Source organism: Centruroides sculpturatus, unplaced genomic scaffold (assembly GCF_000671375.1).
Source record: "Centruroides sculpturatus isolate CEXI.00-Female unplaced genomic scaffold, Cexi_2.0 scaffold331, whole genome shotgun sequence".
Taxonomy (NCBI): Eukaryota; Metazoa; Arthropoda; class Arachnida; order Scorpiones; family Buthidae; genus Centruroides; species Centruroides sculpturatus.
This window is the reverse complement of record NW_019384523.1, coordinates 399187-422160: the sequence shown is the minus strand read 5'-3', so window position 1 is coordinate 422160 and position 22974 is coordinate 399187. Positions and strand designations below refer to the sequence as shown.

Genomic DNA, 22974 nt, shown 5'->3' with positions numbered 1-22974 from the left:
ACAAAATAATCACTAAATTCTTGCAATTAAATTATCCATTTAATAAGAATAACAAATATGGACAGTCAAGCCTATTTTTGTGAAGATATGCTGTTTTAAATTAATGTTTAACCATTACATCTTACAATTGAAACTGAAGATTTACAAAAACATTAGAATTTAGCTAGTTTTTTAAGACAAAATATTTACAATATTGTGTAAGCATAATTTTTCTTACAATAATTGACAATTTAGAAATAGATTCAGAAAACAATATTTGTAAGCTAATTTTATAAAATGTGAGAGAAATTGAATAATTTTTATATGCTGTGCAATTTAATACCTAATATAAAATAAAAAAAATTAAATAATGCAAATTGAATAGGACAGAGTTAGCCTCATTTTTCATAAAAATAATGTAGATTCTGAACATTTCTAGAGTCTAACCTTATTCTACTTTATTGGAGAATTTAGTAGAAATGTATGTTATTTATCTAACATAAATCCAAGTATAATTTCATTAAAGTAGAAATGTGGCTTTGTAGAATATATTTTTGTTTATTTACTTCTTGTACTGAAAGGAGATAAGAATAAAAATTTGTATTTTTATTGGATACTATTACTACTACTAATATATTAATATGTAAATATATATTTTAACCAAATAAGGAAAAAGTTACATGTTAATTTTTGAAATAGAAAAACAAACATTTCATAAAGAAAAATCATTCTAATTTATTTTGTAAAAATGCATTTCCAACTAATGTTGTTCATAACTCAAAATAAATTTAATAGACTCATCCAATTTAATTGTATACAGTTTCGTTAATTAATATTTTAATAGCATAATCACTCTCATGCCACTTATTTTGCAATTTATAATACATTAATAACCAATACATTTTATTCTATTACTTATCAATTTGCACTGTTACTGATGGCTACTTAATACATACTGATATCAAGTGCTATGCCAGATCCAAAGTCAAAATAGTCTTTAGTGCCATGCCCTGACTGGTCTTAACCTATCTGTGATAAAACTGTTTTTAACATTACACAAATATCTGTGTTTAAAAAGTTCTCATTTATGTGACATGTATTAATATTGCTGCTTTCCTTAGTATGATGTAAAATATTGTGATTAAAATCTAGTGTTTCTAGACCTTTTTATAGTGTAGGTCAGGGGTGGNTGTAGAATATATTTTTGTTTATTTACTTCTTGTACTGAAAGGAGATAAGAATAAAAATTTGTATTTTTATTGGATACTATTACTACTACTAATATATTAATATGTAAATATATATTTTAACCAAATAAGGAAAAAGTTACATGTTAATTTTTGAAATAGAAAAACAAACATTTCATAAAGAAAAATCATTCTAATTTATTTTGTAAAAATGCATTTCCAACTAATGTTGTTCATAACTCAAAATAAATTTAATAGACTCATCCAATTTAATTGTATACAGTTTCGTTAATTAATATTTTAATAGCATAATCACTCTCATGCCACTTATTTTGCAATTTATAATACATTAATAACCAATACATTTTATTCTATTACTTATCAATTTGCACTGTTACTGATGGCTACTTAATACATACTGATATCAAGTGCTATGCCAGATCCAAAGTCAAAATAGTCTTTAGTGCCATGCCCTGACTGGTCTTAACCTATCTGTGATAAAACTGTTTTTAACATTACACAAATATCTGTGTTTAAAAAGTTCTCATTTATGTGACATGTATTAATATTGCTGCTTTCCTTAGTATGATGTAAAATATTGTGATTAAAATCTAGTGTTTCTAGACCTTTTTATAGTGTAGGTCAGGGGTGGTCAATAGTTTTTGCCCCCAGGCCAAATTGGAATTGGAAAATGGTTTGGCCTGTGAAAAAATTTTTTTTCACAGGCCAAACCAGAGGCTGCCCTAGACAGATTTTGAGGTAGGATGAGATCTCATTGTGATGTCACCCTGTAGAGACTAAATTGTACATAGAGATTACAGATACATTTTTCACATTATCATGCATTATGAACATTCTACGCTGTGATTAAGACATTTGTAATGGAGTGTTAACTCTAAACGCACAGTGAGTTGTTGACCTTTTTTTTTTCTTTTAGGCGTCAGAATTTTTTGTCAAACTATTGGACTTGAGTAGCTAATATTGAGAGATTAATTGCAGGCTGCATAAATTCATTAGATGGGCCAGATATGGGCCGCGGGCCGTATGTTGGCCATGCCTGGTGTAGGTGGTATGATATCTATGGAAGTAGGACTACAGGCAATGAATACTTGTTTTCTGTAAGTATTTTATTTCTAAGAAAGGTTCTATACACTTACACTGGTAAAATCAACAGGTGCATAGAACTTTCCTTAGAAATAAAGATGCTTATGGAAAATAGATAAAGTATTCATTGCCTGTAGTCCTACTTCCACAGATTATTATTTGGAGTTAGGCATTACAATACTGAAGGGTTTTTATGAATATTGGTATTCAGATTTTTCCTATAAGAATTATTTCATTTAGGTTCAATAAAATTATATTTATTAAAAACTAATAAATAATGTACAAGGTATCAAAGTATTAAATACAGCAATTAATAAAATATTAACAGTTTTGTTTATTCAATAATCAAATAATTTTATTCAAAAACCATTAACAAACTGGCCAGATGGCAGAGGTAATTAAGGCATTAGTCTACCACTCAGAGGACAAAAAGTTGGATCAAAAAACCCTAGCTTTTTTGAGAGTAGGCCTGGCTGAACCTACAATAGACTTTAAATGCAGCACTATTATTACTCACAGAAGAAAAAATAAAAAACAACATTAACTTATAATAAAATTCAGTAATTGGGCTGAAATTTTAAAAAAATTGTGGACATATAAATTCCAACTGTCATCTGTCCGTCTTTCCTTAATCTTGAGAATGGAATCAGATAGATGAAATCTGAGATCAGATATGATATGGAAACGTTAGGGACAGGAGATCCTGATTAACTATATGTGAACTTCTGATGCAAACTGGAAGTCACTTTATTTCAATTCAAAAGTTTTTTCCTGAAAGCAGTTAATAGATGACTGGCATGACTATTGTTAACAGAAAAGTATGATGTACAGAGGCAAGACACTACAGTACTCATTTCAGGTACAAAACTATATTTTAAATTAAATAAATTAAAAATTGCAGCCTGGCATTGTGATGATGTCACAATTGATAATTGCTTGTTCTAGTTAGGTTTCTTTTTTATTTTTGCTTGCACTGACCTGCAAGTATGAATGTAAGAAAAATAGGATCTTGTCTTGTTATCAGTTCTAATGCAGAAATGACCTTTTCTGCCTTGACACTAAATAATTATACGAGTTGTAAATAGATCCCTGGATCCCACTTTCAAACAGGATTACTTTTTCTATGATGGCCTCCTTATGATGTGGCTAGGCTTGAGCTGCTTTTTTGCCTTCCATTGTTCCTTGTATCTATCTGTCAAATTTCACCTTAAGAAAAATAGTTTGTTCATTTCTTGCTCCAGTTCTATTCTTCCATGCAGTGCGGATTTCTGAACAGGCACATGAGGTGCACACCTGGAGTCTCATAAATCAAGAGCCTCAAAATTCAGCTTTCAAAATTAAAAAAACTTATTAATAATTTAACAGTATGCCTTATATTAAATTGACAAATGAATAACACCAGCTATGACATGTTTTGCAGGTGGCAACCCTAGCGGTCATATTTCGAACCATATGCATTGACTGTTCCGCAGAAAATGGTGTAAGGTGACCAGATTTAAACTAAACATTGATGAAGCGGGACAAAATTGACAGGGAAGTGGTTGTCTTGTTGAAAAAACTGTTCTAGAGCAACAAAATTTTATTATCAAAGAATGCAAACATTGTATCATGTTGAAATTTAAAAAAATATAATACAGTAATATCCCGAACTTACGCGATAGGTGGGACCGAGCGATAACCGCGTAAGTCAAATTCGCATAAGTTGGGGTATAATTTTGCAATTTATGTAAAATCCAAGTCGGATATATATAAGCTAATAAATGTTCTCGTTAATCTTATCTCGTCTTTTGATTCGTTCACGGTTACAAGAAATCACCATATAGTCTCTCTCGAGTCTCTGTAGATATAACAAACACAGAAATAAATAACACAAAATAAATTGTAGCTATGTGTTGATTCCGCGCGACACGTCCGAACATGTAAGCCGAACAATAGTGTGGGAGGAGTGAGTAATCAAGAGTTGTGTGGCGCTCAAACAAAAGACAAATCGACGAGATTTGAAAATCGCGTAAGTCGAGGTATTACTGTACATGTAAAATTTACAAAATATTAATATAATAAATACATATACTATTATAAATCTTTAAAAGCTCTTTATTCTTTAGAATATTTCTCAGTTGAGTTAATTTTTTTAGTAGATTGCTGTTGTTTAAAATGTCATGAAATTTTTTGCAAGAACTTGTTAAATTATATTTCACATATAATATGGCTTTCAAAGTCTCAACATTTAATTGTGATATTTGCAGTAGAAAAAATGTGTTCAGACATGGCATTAGTTCCTGGTGAGGACAACATGTATTCCACAATTTTTAATGAACATTGTTTCAAAATTATGAAATATTTCTAACCAACTATTTGTTCTGTATTGAGATTTTTGCTGATGTCCAAAATTTAACCTTTTATCAATATAATCTTTTTGATAGTAATCATTATTTTCAGAAATAGTCAACATTTTCCAGATAGTACTAATGTTATTGAATGATCTTCCCAATTAAGTTCTAGTTTTAATATAACCCAATGAAACTGTTCAATATTATTGTAATGTACTGTCCATTCTTCTAAATAATCTAAGCAGTTACTATAGAACTTTTTGACGTGATTCATGAAATCTGTGCAATTTATTGCACCTCATTCTTCTAACTGACTTATACTATTACAGATGGTTAATGGAAGAAAATTATTTTCTAACTGCTCTTGACACTGAAATTTTAAATTTTTAATTTAGTTTGCTACTTCAATTACTGAAATTTTGTCACCTTCAATAAATTTTACAACATTTTGAAAAAGAGCTGCTTGATTGTGTACAAACTCTAGCCAAATTTTTGAAGATTATTTTTCAAAAAACACTTCTAAAATTCTAGGACATTTAACCTGTGGTAGAAAGCAGGATTTCAAAGGATCATATATGTTCAAAATTCGTTCAACAGCTGGCATAAGAGCTAACAAGCATGTTTTACTACATCCAAGTATTTTCTGATAAAGAATTTTGTGAAACTGCAAAAGTTGAATAAGACAAACAATGTGCACAGCATATATATAGAAATATGAATATATTTTAATTATATTTTCCACATCTACAGGAAACAAGTCGGAATCTGTTTGAATAGCATTAGGTATTATGTGTGCTGCACAACAAACACCAATAATGTTTTGATTAATGTTTTCATTTAATTTATACCTCTTCTCGCTTTTCTGCTAATGCACACCTTGGTACTGATAAATGTGATACAAAATGATGTTTACAAATCTTAAACACAAGACATGAGTTTATGACACATAACTGACAAAAACTTAATATTTCCAAAACTCAGGACTTTTTTAAAACACCGCAGGATGCGGGACAAATTGTTAAAAATCAGGACTGTCCTGCCAAAAGCAGGACCTCACGTTACCTTAGTATAGTGCCTACCAGAGTAATAAATGTTTGCATAGAACACACACTATAGTGTATAGGGCAGGGGTGGCCAACAGTTTTTGCTCCTGGGCCGAATTGGAAAGAGAACTTCTTTCACAGGCTGAACCAGAGGCTGCCCTAGAAAAATTTTGAGGTGGTGTGAGATATCATTGTGGTGTCAACCCATACAGACTTAAATTGTACATAGAAATTACAGATAGATTTTTCACATTATCATGCTTTACCAACATTTTACGCTGTACTTAACCCTCCATTGCAAATCTCTTAACTGTAAACGCATGGTGAGTTGTTGACCTTTTTTTTTAAGGGGCAAAATTTTTCATTGAGCTATTCTAACTTGAGTAGCTAATATTAAAAGATTAATTGCGGGCCACATAAATTTATTAGACGGACCATTTGTTGGCCATGCCTGGTATAGGGTGTAGGGGTAGTAAAAATATTTAGAGGGAGCCTCAAAATTGAATTGTGCTGCAAGCCTCTCAAGTGCTAAATCTGCCACTGCTTCCATGGGTTTGGGCATGAAATCTTCAATTGTATCAGTGGGATGATTTCTGTTTCTTGAGTTGTACCCACCATCTTTGGTCTCCGTTATTGGTTCATCTGTTTTGCTTAGGTAGACTGCCAATGGTTTTATAGCTCTGTTTAATATATTTTTCCTTAGAATTGAAAGACAATCTAAGACAAAACTTGTTGGAGCAGCTACAAAGTTTGGATTATGTTTAGATTATGCAACTACTGTTCTGTCTTGTACATAACAAATCATTGCATTCTAAAAATCATTCCTTAATTTTGATGGTTGGCTTTTAAAGAGTTTAAGAACAAAAAATAGTGCTGTATCCACAATAAAACTACTTACATTGTAGCAGCATAATGCTTCTATGGTCAATTTTATAGGCTCCAGGACACTAAAAACTTCCTCCAACAATTAAATTTGTATTCAGGAAAACTTTATCAAGTATAAAGCATAGTTAGTATGATAGACTGTTGAGTCCTGGAGTCCAAAAGCAAACATAGTTCTTTGCTACACTCAAGTTTTATGTATTTTTATAGAACTGTCATTTTTAGTTTAAGATTATATAAACCATTTCACCATTTAATGTACTTTTTTAATAATAAGAAATTTCCAGGTGGCAGAGTTCATTGTTGGCTTCATCACAACATTCCTGATCATCAGGATAATTTAATCATCATATTATTCAACTTCTTGCACATCTTGTCTTTCAAAAACCCATTCCATTTCAGAGTCTTATGAATATAAAGATTTAAAATTAATCAGATTTAAAAACTCTTCTCTTTTTTCACTCATACATGATGTTTCTTACATAAAATATCACACAATTATTAGTGATTAATGAATTTCATGTGCAAAGCATAACTGTTGTGGATATTGGATCATCTTCCCTACTTTTTTTTTTTAACACTAAAGCACCATCTGTGACAACAGAAACAATGAATGTATTGCACGGTAAAGCATCCAATACTTCCTAGGGACAGACAGTGATGATTCAGTTTTTCTTTTATGAGACTGATTTGAGCTAGCAGCTCAACATCAGATTCTAAAATCATGACAACTTAAGTGTTAGTCCATTGTAATTACAAACTGCATAGAGAACATTAGTATTCCTATACTGTTAATTCTCAAGTGAAATATCTAAGGTTAATATTATCCCATGAAATTGCCCAACTGAAAAACTGGGAAATTACAAAACAAATAGTTTCACTATAATCTATGAATACTTTCTAAATTATTTTAGGTGATACAGATAACTTGATAAAACCTTGCACTTCTAAGTGTACAACACAGATCTTCAGGCATACAATATACACTGGAGATCAGCCCATCTTTGATTATTTTTCTCATAAAATTGGAATAATTCTTTGCTAGTTTTAAGATTGAAAGTAATTAATTGTTAAAGTACTTGTTTTTTGTTCACTTGTTTCTGCTTAAGCCCTCTTTTATGCAAACTGACATTCTGTACTTTCTGTATATGAGTATGCATACTACTAGTCAATCCTCCTGCAGTTTTAATTAATTTTGTCCAAGAACCCACCTTTTTCCCCTTAGGTAAAAATGACAGACCAAATTAGCAGCATTGATTTTAATTTTCTTCAATTTTATAGACTACAAGTCTGCAAGTTCATCAATAAAATTAAACTTTGCATATGATATCATTTGCAAAGGTTGTGTGTCTTACAGTTCTTTAATTATTGTATAAGTAGCATAGCACCAAAAACAATGAAAAACGCACTGATTGGCAAATACTCTTCCACTCCTGGTACTTGGGCAGTACAGAACTGAGAAAGAAATCACTTTGTTAAAATACAGTTAATTTAATATTTTTGTTGACTCTCTGTAATGTTTTGTATAATTGTTTACCCTTTAAAACTTGAAAAAAATTGAATAATATATTTTGAAAATTAGGAAAATATCAATTGGTATTAGTGTCAGTGTAATACTAGCAGAGCCTTTAAGAGCTTGTATGGGACCCTTTTTGCCATTTTGTTTTTGAACAAATGAAATGCAGAATGTTTCTTTATTAATAAAAAACAGCCTTAATTAATGGTATTATTTTTACTAACAGGAAAATAAATTTAATTTACAGGAGTAAGAACCACTATGGGCCTAGGGCAAAGTCTCCAGCTCTCTTTCCTCTCAATAACCCTGAATACTGGTATTTTGGTTTTGAAAATTTAGACTGAAAGTTAATAACACTGATATTGCAATCTTTATTTGGAATGGATATGTCTAATATTTTGTTGTTGTAGTAATGAAAAGTCAATTTTGGATCAACATGTGAAAGGAAAAAATTCATTTCATGCCAATCTTCACACTAAATGATAGATATGAAGACTAACTTTCTACATATAATGAAACTATAATTTTAAGAATATTCAAAGAATGCATATTTCAACTTTTGGAAAGGAATTTCCAATCTTTTTTGCAATATAACAAAAATCTGTTTTTACTGCCAGATTTATTGAATTTCTTCTTTCAAATTTTGATACAACAGAATTGCAATATCAATTATAAAAGTAATTTGAAAAGTTTTGTCTGCCTAATCAATGTCAGGTCTATTGTTACTTACAAAGGGATGGATGGCATGATGTTGAGGTCACTGATTCTGATCAATCTCTGAGGATATAGTGAATCCCCAATGTCTGACATGTGCTAAGCAGTTGATGCTGTTTAGGAGGATATTTTTTATGAAACAGTTTTTAATACCAATATTATAAAATCATCTACAGAGGAAAGATTAAGTGGCATAAATTGCTGACCATTGTTTATTAGTGTGATGAGTTTAGGAAACTACAAGTTTATTTTTTAGTTTGCTTATACTTTTCCTATGGGAAATAAGCTTATTGGTTATTCAACAGAACTTTTTAGATAAAGTATTTTAGTTACTGATCTGTGATCATGAGCCAGATTGGATCTGTATTAGCAAAGTTGTGTTTCAAATTACAGTACCTAGTCTAGAATAACATGTAAAATTCATGAATTTACTAGAGAGACCTTATCTTCAGAGGTTAATTTATCATTCATTACTTTTTATTATTTTTATTTAATACCATATTATTATTAAAAATGATTTCACAACAATAAGCATGAGAATTTTATACTGTGAGAAAATCATTACTGTATTTACATGAATTCAAAGACACAATTTGATGCATTATATTTTGGACACTATAAACATTATTATGAATTTTGAAAAGTTATTTACACTTTTCAGAGAACTTCTCAAAAAAACAGTGTAAATTAAGGAAATATATATAATGCATCTTCTTTTTAATCAAAATGCTGTAAACCAGGGGTGTCCAAACTTTTAGTTTCTCTGGGCCGCATTGGAAGAAGTCAAGGAGTTTTGGGCCACAAGTATATATTATATATACTTGTGGCCCAATATACAAGTATACTAAAGGATTAACACATCTAGATTATAATAATAAGTATTAAATCTTTATCACGAAAAAGGATATTTTAAAAAATTACTTCTACAGACACTTTCAATTTTACTTAGAAATAGACAAATTCATTTACTATAAAAAAGACAAACGAAAATTTATTTGAAAAACACAAATATTTGTTTTATTTGGGTCTCTAATTAATAAAAAGCGACGAAACACCATTTCAAAGTGCATTTTTATTCAACTAATATATAAATAATATGTAGCCCAAGAAGTAGCCAAAGCGCCAAATGATATTTTTTACCTCAAACCAAAAAAAAGTAGCCACATTTGGCACAAATGTAGCCAAATCTTGCAACATTGGAAGAAATACTAAATAAAGCTGGAGTTGGGACTCAAAGGATTATAGACTAAATGCAGGGAAGGGAGAGAAAAGACAAAAGATGAAAAAGTGAGAAAGGTTGGAAAATTAAGGGTTCATATTTGCTTAACAGAAAATCTATTTAACCTTTCTCACTACTACATCTTTTGTCCTTTCTCACCTTTCCCTCCTTTTCCCAAATTTGGGTATATAATTCTTTGAGACACAACTCCAGTTTTATTTAGTAATCCTTCCTCATTCACACATCTCCAAGTATTTGAAAATATTTCCTTTCCACTGAAAAATAAAATATGAATAATAGTTTACGACTTTGTGAAACTTCTTTTTTGAGTTTATGCCGTTGAAATAAATAAATAATAAAAAAATTAAGACATTTGTCAGTTTTGTTTACACGTTTATTGGGCCGCATTGGAACTTGCCTTGGTCCGCATGCGGGCTGCGGGTTGGACACCCCTGCTGTAAACTATCTTTAACATTACTGTATTTGATATTTCTCTAACTTACAAAACTTTACATAAAGGAGGAGGATACAAATATCAAAGCACATGGAAAAACTTCACTGTAATACGACCAAAAACTGTAAAAATGGCATAATCTACACTATTAAAAATTTATTTATTTTCAAAAACAAGGAAAAATAAAAAAGGTGTACTTTTTTAAAATGATATGTCAATAAAGATGTGAAACTGTAGCAAACATCAAAAAATTGAAATGTAATTTATAAGAAAATTTATATGTAAACTGTAGGGGAAAAAAATATGATGTAAATTGCAAGAAAATGCTAATTTTGGAATATATATTGGGAGTTAAATTTTTATAAAATACAGTTGAAGACATATATTTTGCTTATAGCTTAATGTCTTGTAAAAAAAACCACTCCTATTATTATTCCCAATAAATATGAAAAATTCTATTCTATTAAAGAAAATGAAATTACTGAAAAATTTTTATATAATATGTTCAAGGATTAAGTAATTACTGCAAAATGTTGTTAAAAGTTAAAAATTCCTTAGGAATTGAAAGAGTATTATTTTCTTTTATCTTGTTTTAAACAAGGAAAAAGTATTTTACACAGAAATGTTTTTTCTCTGATGCTAATAATTAATACAAAATTCATTGTTAATAGAACTTACATCACGAGGGTCTCGACTTCCTGACATGTCCCAAGGAGCATCATAAGCATCGTCTTCTGGAACAGCAACACCACCAGGTGGATAACGAGTATTAGGAGGAGGAGAGTAAGACTGAATGTCACTATATCCATTTCTGCTGTGAAGACTAGCTCGGGCTCCAGCTATACTTCCTCCATATTGTTGAGTGAGCACTATTTTAAGGTTAAAAAATAAATTATAACATTCATGTATGTAAAGATGCAAATAATTATATATTTTTCTGTAATGTAAAACTTAATTTATATATCATTCATTAACTGCTTATTAACAGCATAAATCAATTCTGAGAAAACAAAGAACTTGAAATGTGGACATCCTAGTTCACAATACAAGCTATCATCTGGCGTTAAGTCAACATAAGAGGAAGGATCTTATGTCTGTTCCTGACTGAAGATGGCCCATTAACCAGGTTGAAACATTAATAGTGGGTAAGGCATATTGCTTACTAAGTTGTATTAAATTAACTACAGTAATTAGTTTGACTTTATAATGTATTTCAATGTGATATATTCCAGATAAAACAATATAAAATATTTATTAAAAATGACACACTAAAAAATCTAGAACAAGATGTCTTTTCAAGAAACCGTATTCTTCATTGTCATAATATAAATTTAGCTGTGTATATCTTATTTTTCCGCTTAAGTTATGACTTATCGTTAAATCTTTTTTTTAGTGTTTGAACTTTGGATCTGTGTTGTCACTGATATGTTTGCATCTTAAAAAAACATTTATTCAATTGCAATCACCATAGTGTTTGATCTGCTCATATCATCCATATCTACAACAGAAGAAAGCTTTTCTGCATATTCTGTCCTTTTTATTACAAAGAATATTTTTCTCAGACCCAATCTGTAAAACTATTATGTGTGTTGTAAATTTATCATTCTTTTAATGTTTAAATTAGTTCCTTTTTAGTATAAGTCAGTGCTATTTATGCACAGATTGATCATTATTTATTCCAAAGTAAATATTTTAAATATCCTCTACTGATCAGAAAGATGCAAGCATTTTTTATTATAATAAATATTAATTTAATGTGTTATAAAAGATTCTAATGACAAAAATTTTTTATCTTATACTTATATAGGAATTTAATGTAAGTTTCTTTAGTTAAATCATTTGTTTTTACTTTTTTAATAAATCCATGTAAAAACACATTTCTTCATTGACAAAATAGTTCCAATGACAGCAAACTTCTCTGTTCTTATACTTTCATTAGAAGTGCAATGACAAAGTTATAGATCTCCCTTATCATAAAATTATGATGATTTTCTTTTTTTTCTTTGTTTTTCAAAACTAGAAATTTTTAAACTTTTTACTGTAATAAAAAAAGTATAAATTTTACTTACTAATTTGTGTTTTTTCTCTTAATGTCATCCTTTTATAACATACCCAAGCTGTGGCCAAAGTAGTCACAATTACAACAATGGATGCTGCTACAGGTATAATAACATATGATCTTAGATAGAATGGTGTTGAGCTAGATGATGTTTCTAAAGGTGTTACGAGTTCTGAAATAAATAAATACATATTCATTTAAAAGATAAATACATATTTATGTTTAATTTCTTATGATTTTCAATGTTACCTTTATGAGCTGTGGTAAAACCAATTACAGCAAAATCTCCTCTTCCATATCTATTATATGCAGCAAGACGAAGTTGATATCTCCTGCTACTGTCCAATCCATTTAAAACAAAAGATTTTCGATTGTTAGGAATATGAAGTTTTATCCAATCTTTATTATCTCCATGGAATTCTAGTAGATATTCTAAAAGAAAATTTTTTTCATTATGATTACTCATTACTTTTACTGACCATTCAGTAAAAGTAATGCCAAACTTAATTTAATATAGTTCACTTGAACATTAGTATTATTGAGATTTTTATTTACACATTGTAAGGAACCAAGTCCGAGTGTTATTTTAGTTATTTTTTATTTTGCTTTTTATTCTATTTTGTTTGGGCCTTATGTTTTGTTAGGATGAAGGTTTCCTCACCACTCACCTTAGAAACTTAAAAATAGAAGAAAGAGAACAAACTCACCGACGAAAAAAAAAGCACAGTAGAAAAAACTCGCGCACACTTGCGCTCCCGAGCAGAAAAAAGTAAGTCCACACCAAGAAAGAGGAGGGGAGAGACCCCACAAGCACAACTTAGGAACTTGCTAAACCTTAATTAATTATACATTCTATAATTAAACCTTAATTATAGAATAAAACATCCTGAAAAATTGTAAAAAAGAATAATGTAAAAGGTTTGCAAGAATTGTTGGGAAATAGGCTGCCAGGCAGAAAGGAAAGTTTACTGTTAGCGATAAGTATGTAAATGAGGGGAGTGATCTCAATCAGAATTGTAACGTCACCTCATAGTATAAAGTCCAAACCTCAAGTGAAAATGACCGAGGTGAGCTTCGAAGCAGTGAGCGTCAAGAGGTGTCCAATAGCAATAAAATGGTTCCAAGGCAATTTGTGGATCAAAGATTAGAAAGTCTTGAGAGTTGAGGAAAAAGGTTCCTAGTATATTGAGATGACGATTAGGACCTTAGTTCATAAGAATTGTTAAGTCTTTGAATTTTTTGTTGAGTTCCAAAGAGGAATAGATTTAAGTTAGCAAATAGATTGATTTCAGTTTTTTGTTGGGATGATTCTTATTGATTTTCTTTGAATAAATTTGTTGTTTGATTTTTACTAATTTTTGTACATAGTCATTATTAGAATTATTAAATATTGGATTGGTTTTGACTAACTTTGTCATTATTTCTTTCGGTGCACGCTTAAAGTCCAGGCGTGGCACATTAACACAAATCCGCGTAAAGTACCCGTTAGGTAATGGCTATTTCCAGCACAAAGTCATGTCGCTAATCGTTATAAAAGGTGTAAAAATAGCTTAGTATTTTACAACATTTTTGCCAAATTGCAAAGAACTTGCATATATTTTCTAGAATAATACTTTGAAAATATAAATGTATTTTTAATAGCTGTGGTCTTTAAAATGTTCTTGCTGCAGTTGATGTCAGATGTTTGACAAATAAGGAAATTATGAAAGACTTACAACTACTACATCAGTTTCAAAGTATGATCCATTGGCATGTATGCAGGCTTTAGCATAGTTGTACAATTTTTGGAGAGCTAAAAATAATTTAAAAAAGAGAGGAATTTTCTGTAATTCTTGTCACAGCTTTTTGGATGGGGGAACATCAGCAAATAGATGTCCTTTAAGTTTCAATTGTGAAATAGAAAATAGTCGAGGAGACAAATCTGGTGAATAAGAGTGGACAACTTCAATACAAAAAATTCTGTCTTGTGTCAAAAGTTGATACATGCTTGCATTATTGTGCAACAACAAGAAAAACTATTGGGGCTAGAATGTGGTGGGACAAACATGCTAAATGCATGCCAGGAGACAATTTACTATTTTATAGAATTCCACATTTTAATTTTCTCTTCCAGTAATGTTGTATATAGTTTTAATTTTAGTAAACTAAAATTACTATCTTTCAGTATGAATTCTTTGTGAATCCTGCCTTGTAAGTTAAAAAAAAATGAACAATATTATATGAAAGTCCAAAAGTCATGCATCAAATTTCTTTTATCTGGGATGCTGGATTAATTCAGAGCCTCATAAAAGTTTGGTACAGTAATACATAGTTTGTAAATTTTCCAAAGAATCATATTGTAATAATTTCTTTGTTGTGTATTAAGTATTATCCTTTAATTATGGTTGATAAAAGTAAAAAGACTCAAAAAAAAACTTTATATATAATCAGCTTAAAATTTAAGACAATCCAAAATTTGTATCTTTATTTCTCTAGAATTAAAGATGTCAAAAAGCATCCAAAGGAATTTCAAAAAATACTTAAGAACACACTACACAACATAAGAGAATTGAGAGGGAAAGCTGGAAAATTTTCCCTATATCTGAAGAAAACTTAGGTATCCACTGTAATTCCTGCCCCTATAAATTAATGTTATTTTTACTAACAGAAAATAAGCATTGTTTTTTATTAATAAAATTTTTAAAACAATGTATTTAATTTACTAAAAAGAAGACAAAAGACCAGTTTACCCCACAGAAACTCTTGAGTACTTTGAACAGGTTTTGTATTATGATATTACAGGAACCTAACTATTGTGTTATATTAGGGTTACTTGTAATTAAGTCAGCTAATTATCAATAAAAGTACTTAATGAATGTTATAACCTCTCTTAAATATTATGAAAGTCAGTTGAAATGAGGTTGAAATCATTTTCTATTATGAATAAACAATTACTTTCTTTCTAAAGTTTCACTGATTAATTTTGAAAATTAGAGATGTTGATCTAACACACTGAGTCTTTCAGATAAAAATTTTCTTCAATAAATGGAATAAGTTATGTCTGCATTCACAAAAAAGAATCAAGAGTTGGAGTTAGAAGTTAAGTAATTATCATTAATTCTTGATCCTTGGTTGTGAATATGGCTGTAAATGATTTAATTTTACATACAGCTATATTGCTCATCTATTGATGTGTGATTTTTGTAATTATTTTTTCAGTCATTTTGCTAATCAAATAAATACTACCCTTATAAAAAAAATTATTATATTAAGCCATTTATCTCTACTATGATTAAAACTTATTCTCTTAACAAGACACTCTATCAGACAAAAACAAAAATTAGAATTATCATTACACAAAAATACTTATTAGTGATGAAGTTGCAAATGAGTCATAATTAAAGTAATAACTTTAGTTAATCTATACTATACTATGAGTCATAATTAAAGTAATAACTTTAGTTAATCTATACTATACTATGAGTCATAATTAAAGTAATAACTGACTAACTTTGTCATTATTTCTTTCGGTGCACGCTTAAAGTCCAGGCCTGGCACATTAACACAAATCTGCGTAAAGTACCCGTTAGGTAATGGCTATTTCCAGCACAAAGTCATGTCGCTAATCGTTATAAAAGGTGTAAAAATAGCTTAGTATTTTACAACATTNATTTATCTCTACTATGATTAAAACTTATTCTCTTAACAAGACACTCTATCAGACAAAAACAAAAATTAGAATTATCATTACACAAAAATACTTATTAGTGATGAAGTTGCAAATGAGTCATAATTAAAGTAATAACTTTAGTTAATCTATACTATACTCAAAGACATGCTACTATTATTTTATGAAGACAGTGCTAGAATAAAATAAATTTTACTTGATCATGTTAGAACCATGACAATATTCATTAAATCAGTTTCAGCTTTTCAATTACAATTCTATATTAGGCAAATATATTATTAAATATTGTAATAGATAGACTTACGTTTTATTGTTGATGTGGGAACTGCTTGAGAATTTTCCCAATTGAGCTGAACACTAGATGAAGTTACATGGGAAATTGATATAGATGGAGCAGGAGGTGGATCTAAAAAAATAAAAATAAATAAAACAGGATTAATAATTTTTATAATCTCTTTATAAATTTATAACATACTACTGAAAATAATCAAGAAAATTTGTATTTACAAATCTCTGTTTGTATACTTTGTAGTTTTCTCTATGTATTGAGAGTTATGGTCTAAATACTAAATAAATTTAGTAAATACTGTTTAGTTTACAACAATATATATACTATGGAGTATAATTAGCTTCTTTTAAAAATAATACTTAAGAATTCTGTATATATGTCCAATTATCTTTGTACCATTAAACACTGATCTTCAACTAAATATATTAGTACTTTTAAATACTGTTTTCTTGCAATATATGAGAACATCTTGAAAGTAGTTACACTTTTAGAAAGCTGAAAAGCTCTAAAAAATTATTTCTATATTTGTGAATCTATAAGTATTTTCCTTTCCACAGATATAAAAGATCTTTAAACTGTTTGATATATAGCACTATCAAATTTAAATTATTAAAGTTTATGTATTTGCATCTTGTTCATCATTAATTTGTTCACTTGTTTTGTCTTTCTTTTACCTTTTTACCATATCTGGCTCTTGTATAAAAAAAAACCAATGATAATTAACTAACTTATATGAATCAAACACAATCTACAAGTCAAACTAGTACATTGTTTTGAAAATAAGTTATATATTTTAATTAAAACTCAATTAGAAACTTAATAACTACAATTTCTCAAAATCACAACACTATATATGCTTTATATTTAAAAAAATATTTTTTATAATAAGAATCTAAAATTCAAACTTTTGAGGTTTGTTAACCAAAAACATAGTTTTAATACATACAAAATTGTTTTCATGTTTATAAAAAGTATATACAGGTATCCATGGTATAACACAGTAGTTACATTTAAAGAAGTGCAGTGTTATGCAAATCCATGCTATATGAAACAAAGGACTAATGTAAAATATGTTCCAGAAATTAGGGACAGGAAACAATAGTATATTTTTGCTAAGTTTTCTGTCACTAATATACTATTGTTTATTAAAAAAATTAATAATTTATTTCTAATCAATACTTAATTAATTAACAACTTAATTGTTTGAGTTTCAATTATTGAGCATACTTTAATTTTTAAATTACTAACAGAGCATTATAAAAAATAGTTTTTCAAACCTTAATTTCTAATTACAGAAATGTACAGTTCAGAAATTATTATTTGCAACTTTTCAAAAACACATACCAGCAGTGTTAAGATTATTACTCATATCTAAGAACAAATTTATTAATGCAGATATTTTTGCCTATAGTATGTTTTCTTGAGCATATATTCCAAAAACAAATTCAAAAGTCAACATATTATTATTATGTTGAGTGTAGTGAATTATATTCAGTTGATACTGGTTGCTGTATACTATGCAGGACCAGCAACTAAAACAAAACAAAACAAAAATTAAATAAGTGTACCAGAGTGTGTGTGTGCCTGTATTAGGAATTTCCTAATAATATAGTTGCCTTCTGTATGTGTTTCGATTTAACTGTAATGTTTCCAGGTTTTTGTGTAGTGTGTGTGTGTGTGGTATGACACCTGTAGAGGAGAGAACGACAGGTACAGTACAATAAGCACAAGTTCTGCGTACTTGCTGATTTTTTCAGTGCATGTGTTTTGTATGTTGTGCGTGTTTGGAATGGATATGTCTATAATGTATGTGATTTTATTGTCTTTGTCAATGAGTGTGATGTCTGGTCTGTTGTGATATATTGTTTCATCTGTGATTATGGCTCTGTCATAGTTCATTTTGTGCATTTTGTTTTCAAATACTGTCTATGGAATATATCTGTAGTAAAGTTCATGGATGTCTAATAATTTGTGTTTCTTTACATGCTCTTGGTGTATTATATTTATTTACATAGACATAATCAAGTAGCAATCTGTCTGTGCCAAGAGCTTGCAACCATAAGTGATGTGTTATATAGTTTCTGGCATGATGTAGCATTTTCTGCATGTGTCATTTGTGAGTGTTGTATCTTTGAGTATGTATATTCTGTAGTTTTTAGTATTTATGACCTGATCCTGTATGGCAATAATGAATCCCCAAGCTAACCAGTTGTTTGATGCAGTTTTGTTAACAAAATCCTGGGCCAGGTTGTAGGGATGCCTGCCGTGGAATGCCTTTTGAACCCATGGTTGATTAATGATGTCTATGCTTTTTATATGTTGTATTGTGTCCATATGGTGTGTTATTTGAGTCTGCAAGAGTTACTGTTTTATGTAACTGTGATGTTTCTTGTTTCTTGTAGAAAAACTCTTGCAAAGTCCGTATTTGTTTGTAATAAAGGTTTACTACATCAATCAGGCCACGTCTGCCATCTTTACGTGGAAGAGTTAATCTTTCTGGGGCATATTTCAGATGATGATGTTTATGCTTAGTATTATTCTTGTTTTCCTTTGGAGTTGCTCAAAATCTGTGTGAGTCCAATGTATAACTCCAAAAGAATGTGTGAATACTAGGATGACATGTGTTTATTGCTTTAACTGTGTTCTGAGAATAGCATTTAACCTACTTTGGCAGTCTTTAATTAATCTTTGTTTTATTTGTGTATGTTCTGTTAATTTAGCTTGTTGGAATCCTAAATATTTAGGATTCCAACAAGTTAAATTAGAACTCACCCTCTTCCATGGATTCAATAACATCTCCATTTCCAAGTTCAAAATCTTCTTTCTTCAGGACTCCTTTTTCTATGTGAAGTGTTTGTCCAGGCATTTGTCTGTCCTTGGAATATGAATGTGTGATTTGAAGGAGTTGATGAAGTTGTTTTTGTGTGGATGCATAAAGTTTTATATTGTTCATGTACAGTACATGAGATGTGACAATGTAAACTGTGTTGTTTTTTTCATGTCTGATATTGTAACTAGGGATTGCAATCCAGCAGTGTTTTTAATCCAGCTGGATTTTTGGTGGACCGACATCATTCCAGCTGGATCCAGCTGGAATGATGCGTGAATGTTTTTTGGTGTAATAAAGTGTTATCTATCTATCTATCCAGAAATTTATGGGTTTTTTAAAATAAATAAAACATTTTTTCAAAATACTGTACTTAAGAAAATTTTATTATTTAGACTGCTCACTATAAATCGGTAAAACTTCTTACACATTTAGGTAGTAAACTTAACTTTGGTTCGGTTTAACACTTGAGATAGAAATAATTAACTTTAAATGTTTAGTTAGATTATAATTATAATGTAATCTTTAAGTTAAAATAATAGCAAAGGTAATTTTACTAATTAATTTATATTAATATATTATATTATAATAATGTACGGATGGATAATCAGTGGCTAAGTGGCTATCAGTCTTACCAGTTTTCTTATATAGGCTCTACATATCAGTCTGTAGTTATTTATAAGTAATTTAATTATTAGTGTTAGTAAAGTAGTGAGTAAGTAATTAGTAGTAGTCTAGTAGTTAGTTATTATTATCACAATCATGAATCATATACATTCATATCATCATATATCTAAGATACTGATACTCATTAATTTAATTAACTATTTAACTAACTAGGTAGTCTCAGTTTCTCACTAATTTTAACAATAAAATTGCCTAGCCTAGCCCACTAACCACTTATAGAATAAAAGTTAAAAACTCTTACTTAATAGAATTAGAGTAGAAGTTATAAAATATTAGTCTTGTCTTGAATAAAGTATTTTAAAGGATTAAATAAAATTAAATCAATCACTTCTGTTATTTTTTTGACTTTTCTAAAAGTAGGATCTCAAGAAACAAATGGTATTGATGGTGTTGTCTCCCAACCTACTTCTTAATGAACTGCATATATATCCCGCTGCGGAGAAGGCTCTTTCTGCCTCTATGCTAGTTGGTTTCAGGGTCATCAAATAATCATAAATTAAAGATAAGTTTTTACCTTTGACTCCCTCACGTTCATAAACAGCCATTTCCTTTTTTAATAACTTATCATAATCCTTCTCAGTACTAGTTTCTTTTCGTTTCATGAAGTTTTCTTTCTCACGCTTTAGTTGGATCTCCGATTCTTATTCCAATGTGAAATTCAGGGAATGAATGCGGGTTATCTGGATCATCGTTTTCCGTTTCCATAATATCCTCAGCCATTGCTGCTGGTTCCACTACATATGTATTTACTCGATTCAGCATATTTTTCATCTCCTGGCGCATTACATTTTTTTCGGTATTGTGAAAGAATAATCGTGCTTTCTAACTTTTTGGTTATAGTTTTTCGGGTTCTGTATGTAAATCAGCATCCCTGTGACCTCGATAAGACGCCGTTCTCTGATTCTTTTGCGTCCTGGCTTGTGTCCTGGCTTTTTAGTTTGTCTAAGACAAATTTCAGGGTTGTGTCAGCAGTTATCATACTTGACTCTTCTGAAGAGAGATTCTACGGCCAGTTTAAACTGCGATCGTTCCGTCACGTGATTCATTGATGTCACAACCGACCGTAAATTAGAATTATGCACCAGGACTAGGATAGGAGTTACTTATTTTATTTAGCGCGAAGACACTTTGTTTAGTGAGAACGGAAAGTCAACTGGCAATTAGATCAGTAGAGGTAAAAGGGTAGGGGGTGCTGTGTAGAGAAGGGGTGTAGCACGTGCCGCACTGAACGGCAACGTCGCTATCGCCACCGAGTGATAGTGCACGTAGCAAAGCAGCAAGGCTGACAATATAGACTTTTGCGCCTTTATTTAGAAAGTTAATTGAGTATTTGCGGATCCGCATCGCTGGATCCAGCACCAGGTGCTGGATCCAGCACCAGGTGCTGGATCCAACAGGTGGAAAAATGTGCTGGATCCAGCTGGATTGCTGGATGAGGGATCCAGCAATTGCAATCCCTAATTGTAACCATATTGCTGTTGTTTAAAATGTTAGATAATGGGTTCAAGGCTAAGCAGAACCAGAGAGAACTCAAGGAATCTCCTTGAAAAACTCCTTGCTTAAGGAATATTTGGTTTGTTTGTATGGAAGTGTTATGAATACTAAGATGTAGTGTTCTCCAGTGCTGCATAGTGTTTTGGAAGAATGCAATGAGTGATGGATGTATTTTGTACATGTGTAGAATATGTAGAGGCCAACTGTGTGGAATGCTGTTGAATGCTTTTCTATAGTCTATATAAGCCTTGTGTATGTTTGTGTGCTTGCTGAAGAATGACTTAAATCTATGATTAACTGTGATTTCTATGGCAATGTATACTTATTTCTAAAAATATCTCTAATACATGTAATGTTTTGAATTTAATTTATGTTTATAAAATTAAAAATATATTGAAAATTGCATGCTTTTAACAAAAAAAAGTGCTTTTGTTAAATTGTTATTTTTATTTGCATAACAGACAAACAACAGTTATTTGTATTTATTGAATTTATTAATTAATGATAAAAGTAAGAAAATTGAAATGTATAATAATAATAATAATAGAATTGAGGCATACCTCCTTCTAGACTATAAGCTTCAACAGGATGTGATTCTGGTCCAGACCCTGCTGTATTAAATGCTTTTACAACTACATTATAAACTTTAGCCTTTTGAAGTCCAGCAATAAGAAGTGATTCAGGATCAATACCACTTTTTTCAACTGTTTGATACCGATACTGCTGTGATGAATCAGACTCTTTATGACCGACATAATAGCCTTTAATGATACCGTTGCGATGATCAAGAAGAGGTGCCTAAAAAATGGAGGAAACAATTAAGATAACTTCTTTGCTACATGTTAACAAAATATGATTGTTATCTTACTTTCCAAGATACTTTCAGAGTTCTGGATCCTATAGGCTCTACATTTACATCTGTTGGTGCACCAATTGGAGCTGTAAAAGATTATTTGTTCTTAAAATAAATGAGGTAAGATCATATTTTTACACATTTTTGAATTTTGATTAATCTTATTATTTATATATTTTTGAAAATACATAAAATTGCTGTTGATATTTTAACTTTTTATTAAAAAAAAGTAGTACAGTAGAGCCTCAATTATCCGACACCTCGGTTAACCGACCGTCCTAGTCGGCAATTTTCAAATGTCCGCTAGTGATGTAGCGCTACAATATTTGGCTATGTTTTGGTTACTTTAATATTATTTTTCTGTGTTTTAGCTGGCAACACTCATTCGACCATGAAAGGGAGCCAGTATTTAAATGAGGCTTAATTTTCTAATTTTTAACGATACAATAGCGACAATTATTATTTTAAAAAATTTTTGTTAGGCTTAACATCGATGAAAATTCAATGCAAAGTAGGTTAATAGCGATATACTAATATACAAATTACATGGGATATAATAATATACTACACTAATAATGGATTTTTTCATACTTTTCGGTTATCCGACTTTTCAATTATCCGACCAACCCCAGTCCCCAATTAGGGCGGATAATCGAGGTTCTACTGTAAT

The 22974-nt window shown here is 30.0% G+C and overlaps 1 protein-coding gene across 1 annotated transcript in view; it reads right to left on the bottom strand.

The window, feature by feature from the left end:
- LOC111622792 (titin-like) overlaps window positions 1-22974 on the bottom strand; it is a 77600-nt gene that overhangs the window by 25088 nt on the left and 29538 nt on the right. Inside the window, exons 30-35 of the mRNA XM_023365212.1 lie at window positions 22320-22390; window positions 22012-22249; window positions 16459-16560; window positions 12737-12919; window positions 12498-12659; window positions 11107-11297 (exon numbers count right to left, since the gene is read on the bottom strand). Of these exons, the coding sequence (XP_023220980.1) occupies window positions 11107-11297; window positions 12498-12659; window positions 12737-12919; window positions 16459-16560; window positions 22012-22249; window positions 22320-22390 (947 nt within the window). The remainder of the gene's footprint in view (window positions 1-11106; window positions 11298-12497; window positions 12660-12736; window positions 12920-16458; window positions 16561-22011; window positions 22250-22319; window positions 22391-22974) is intronic.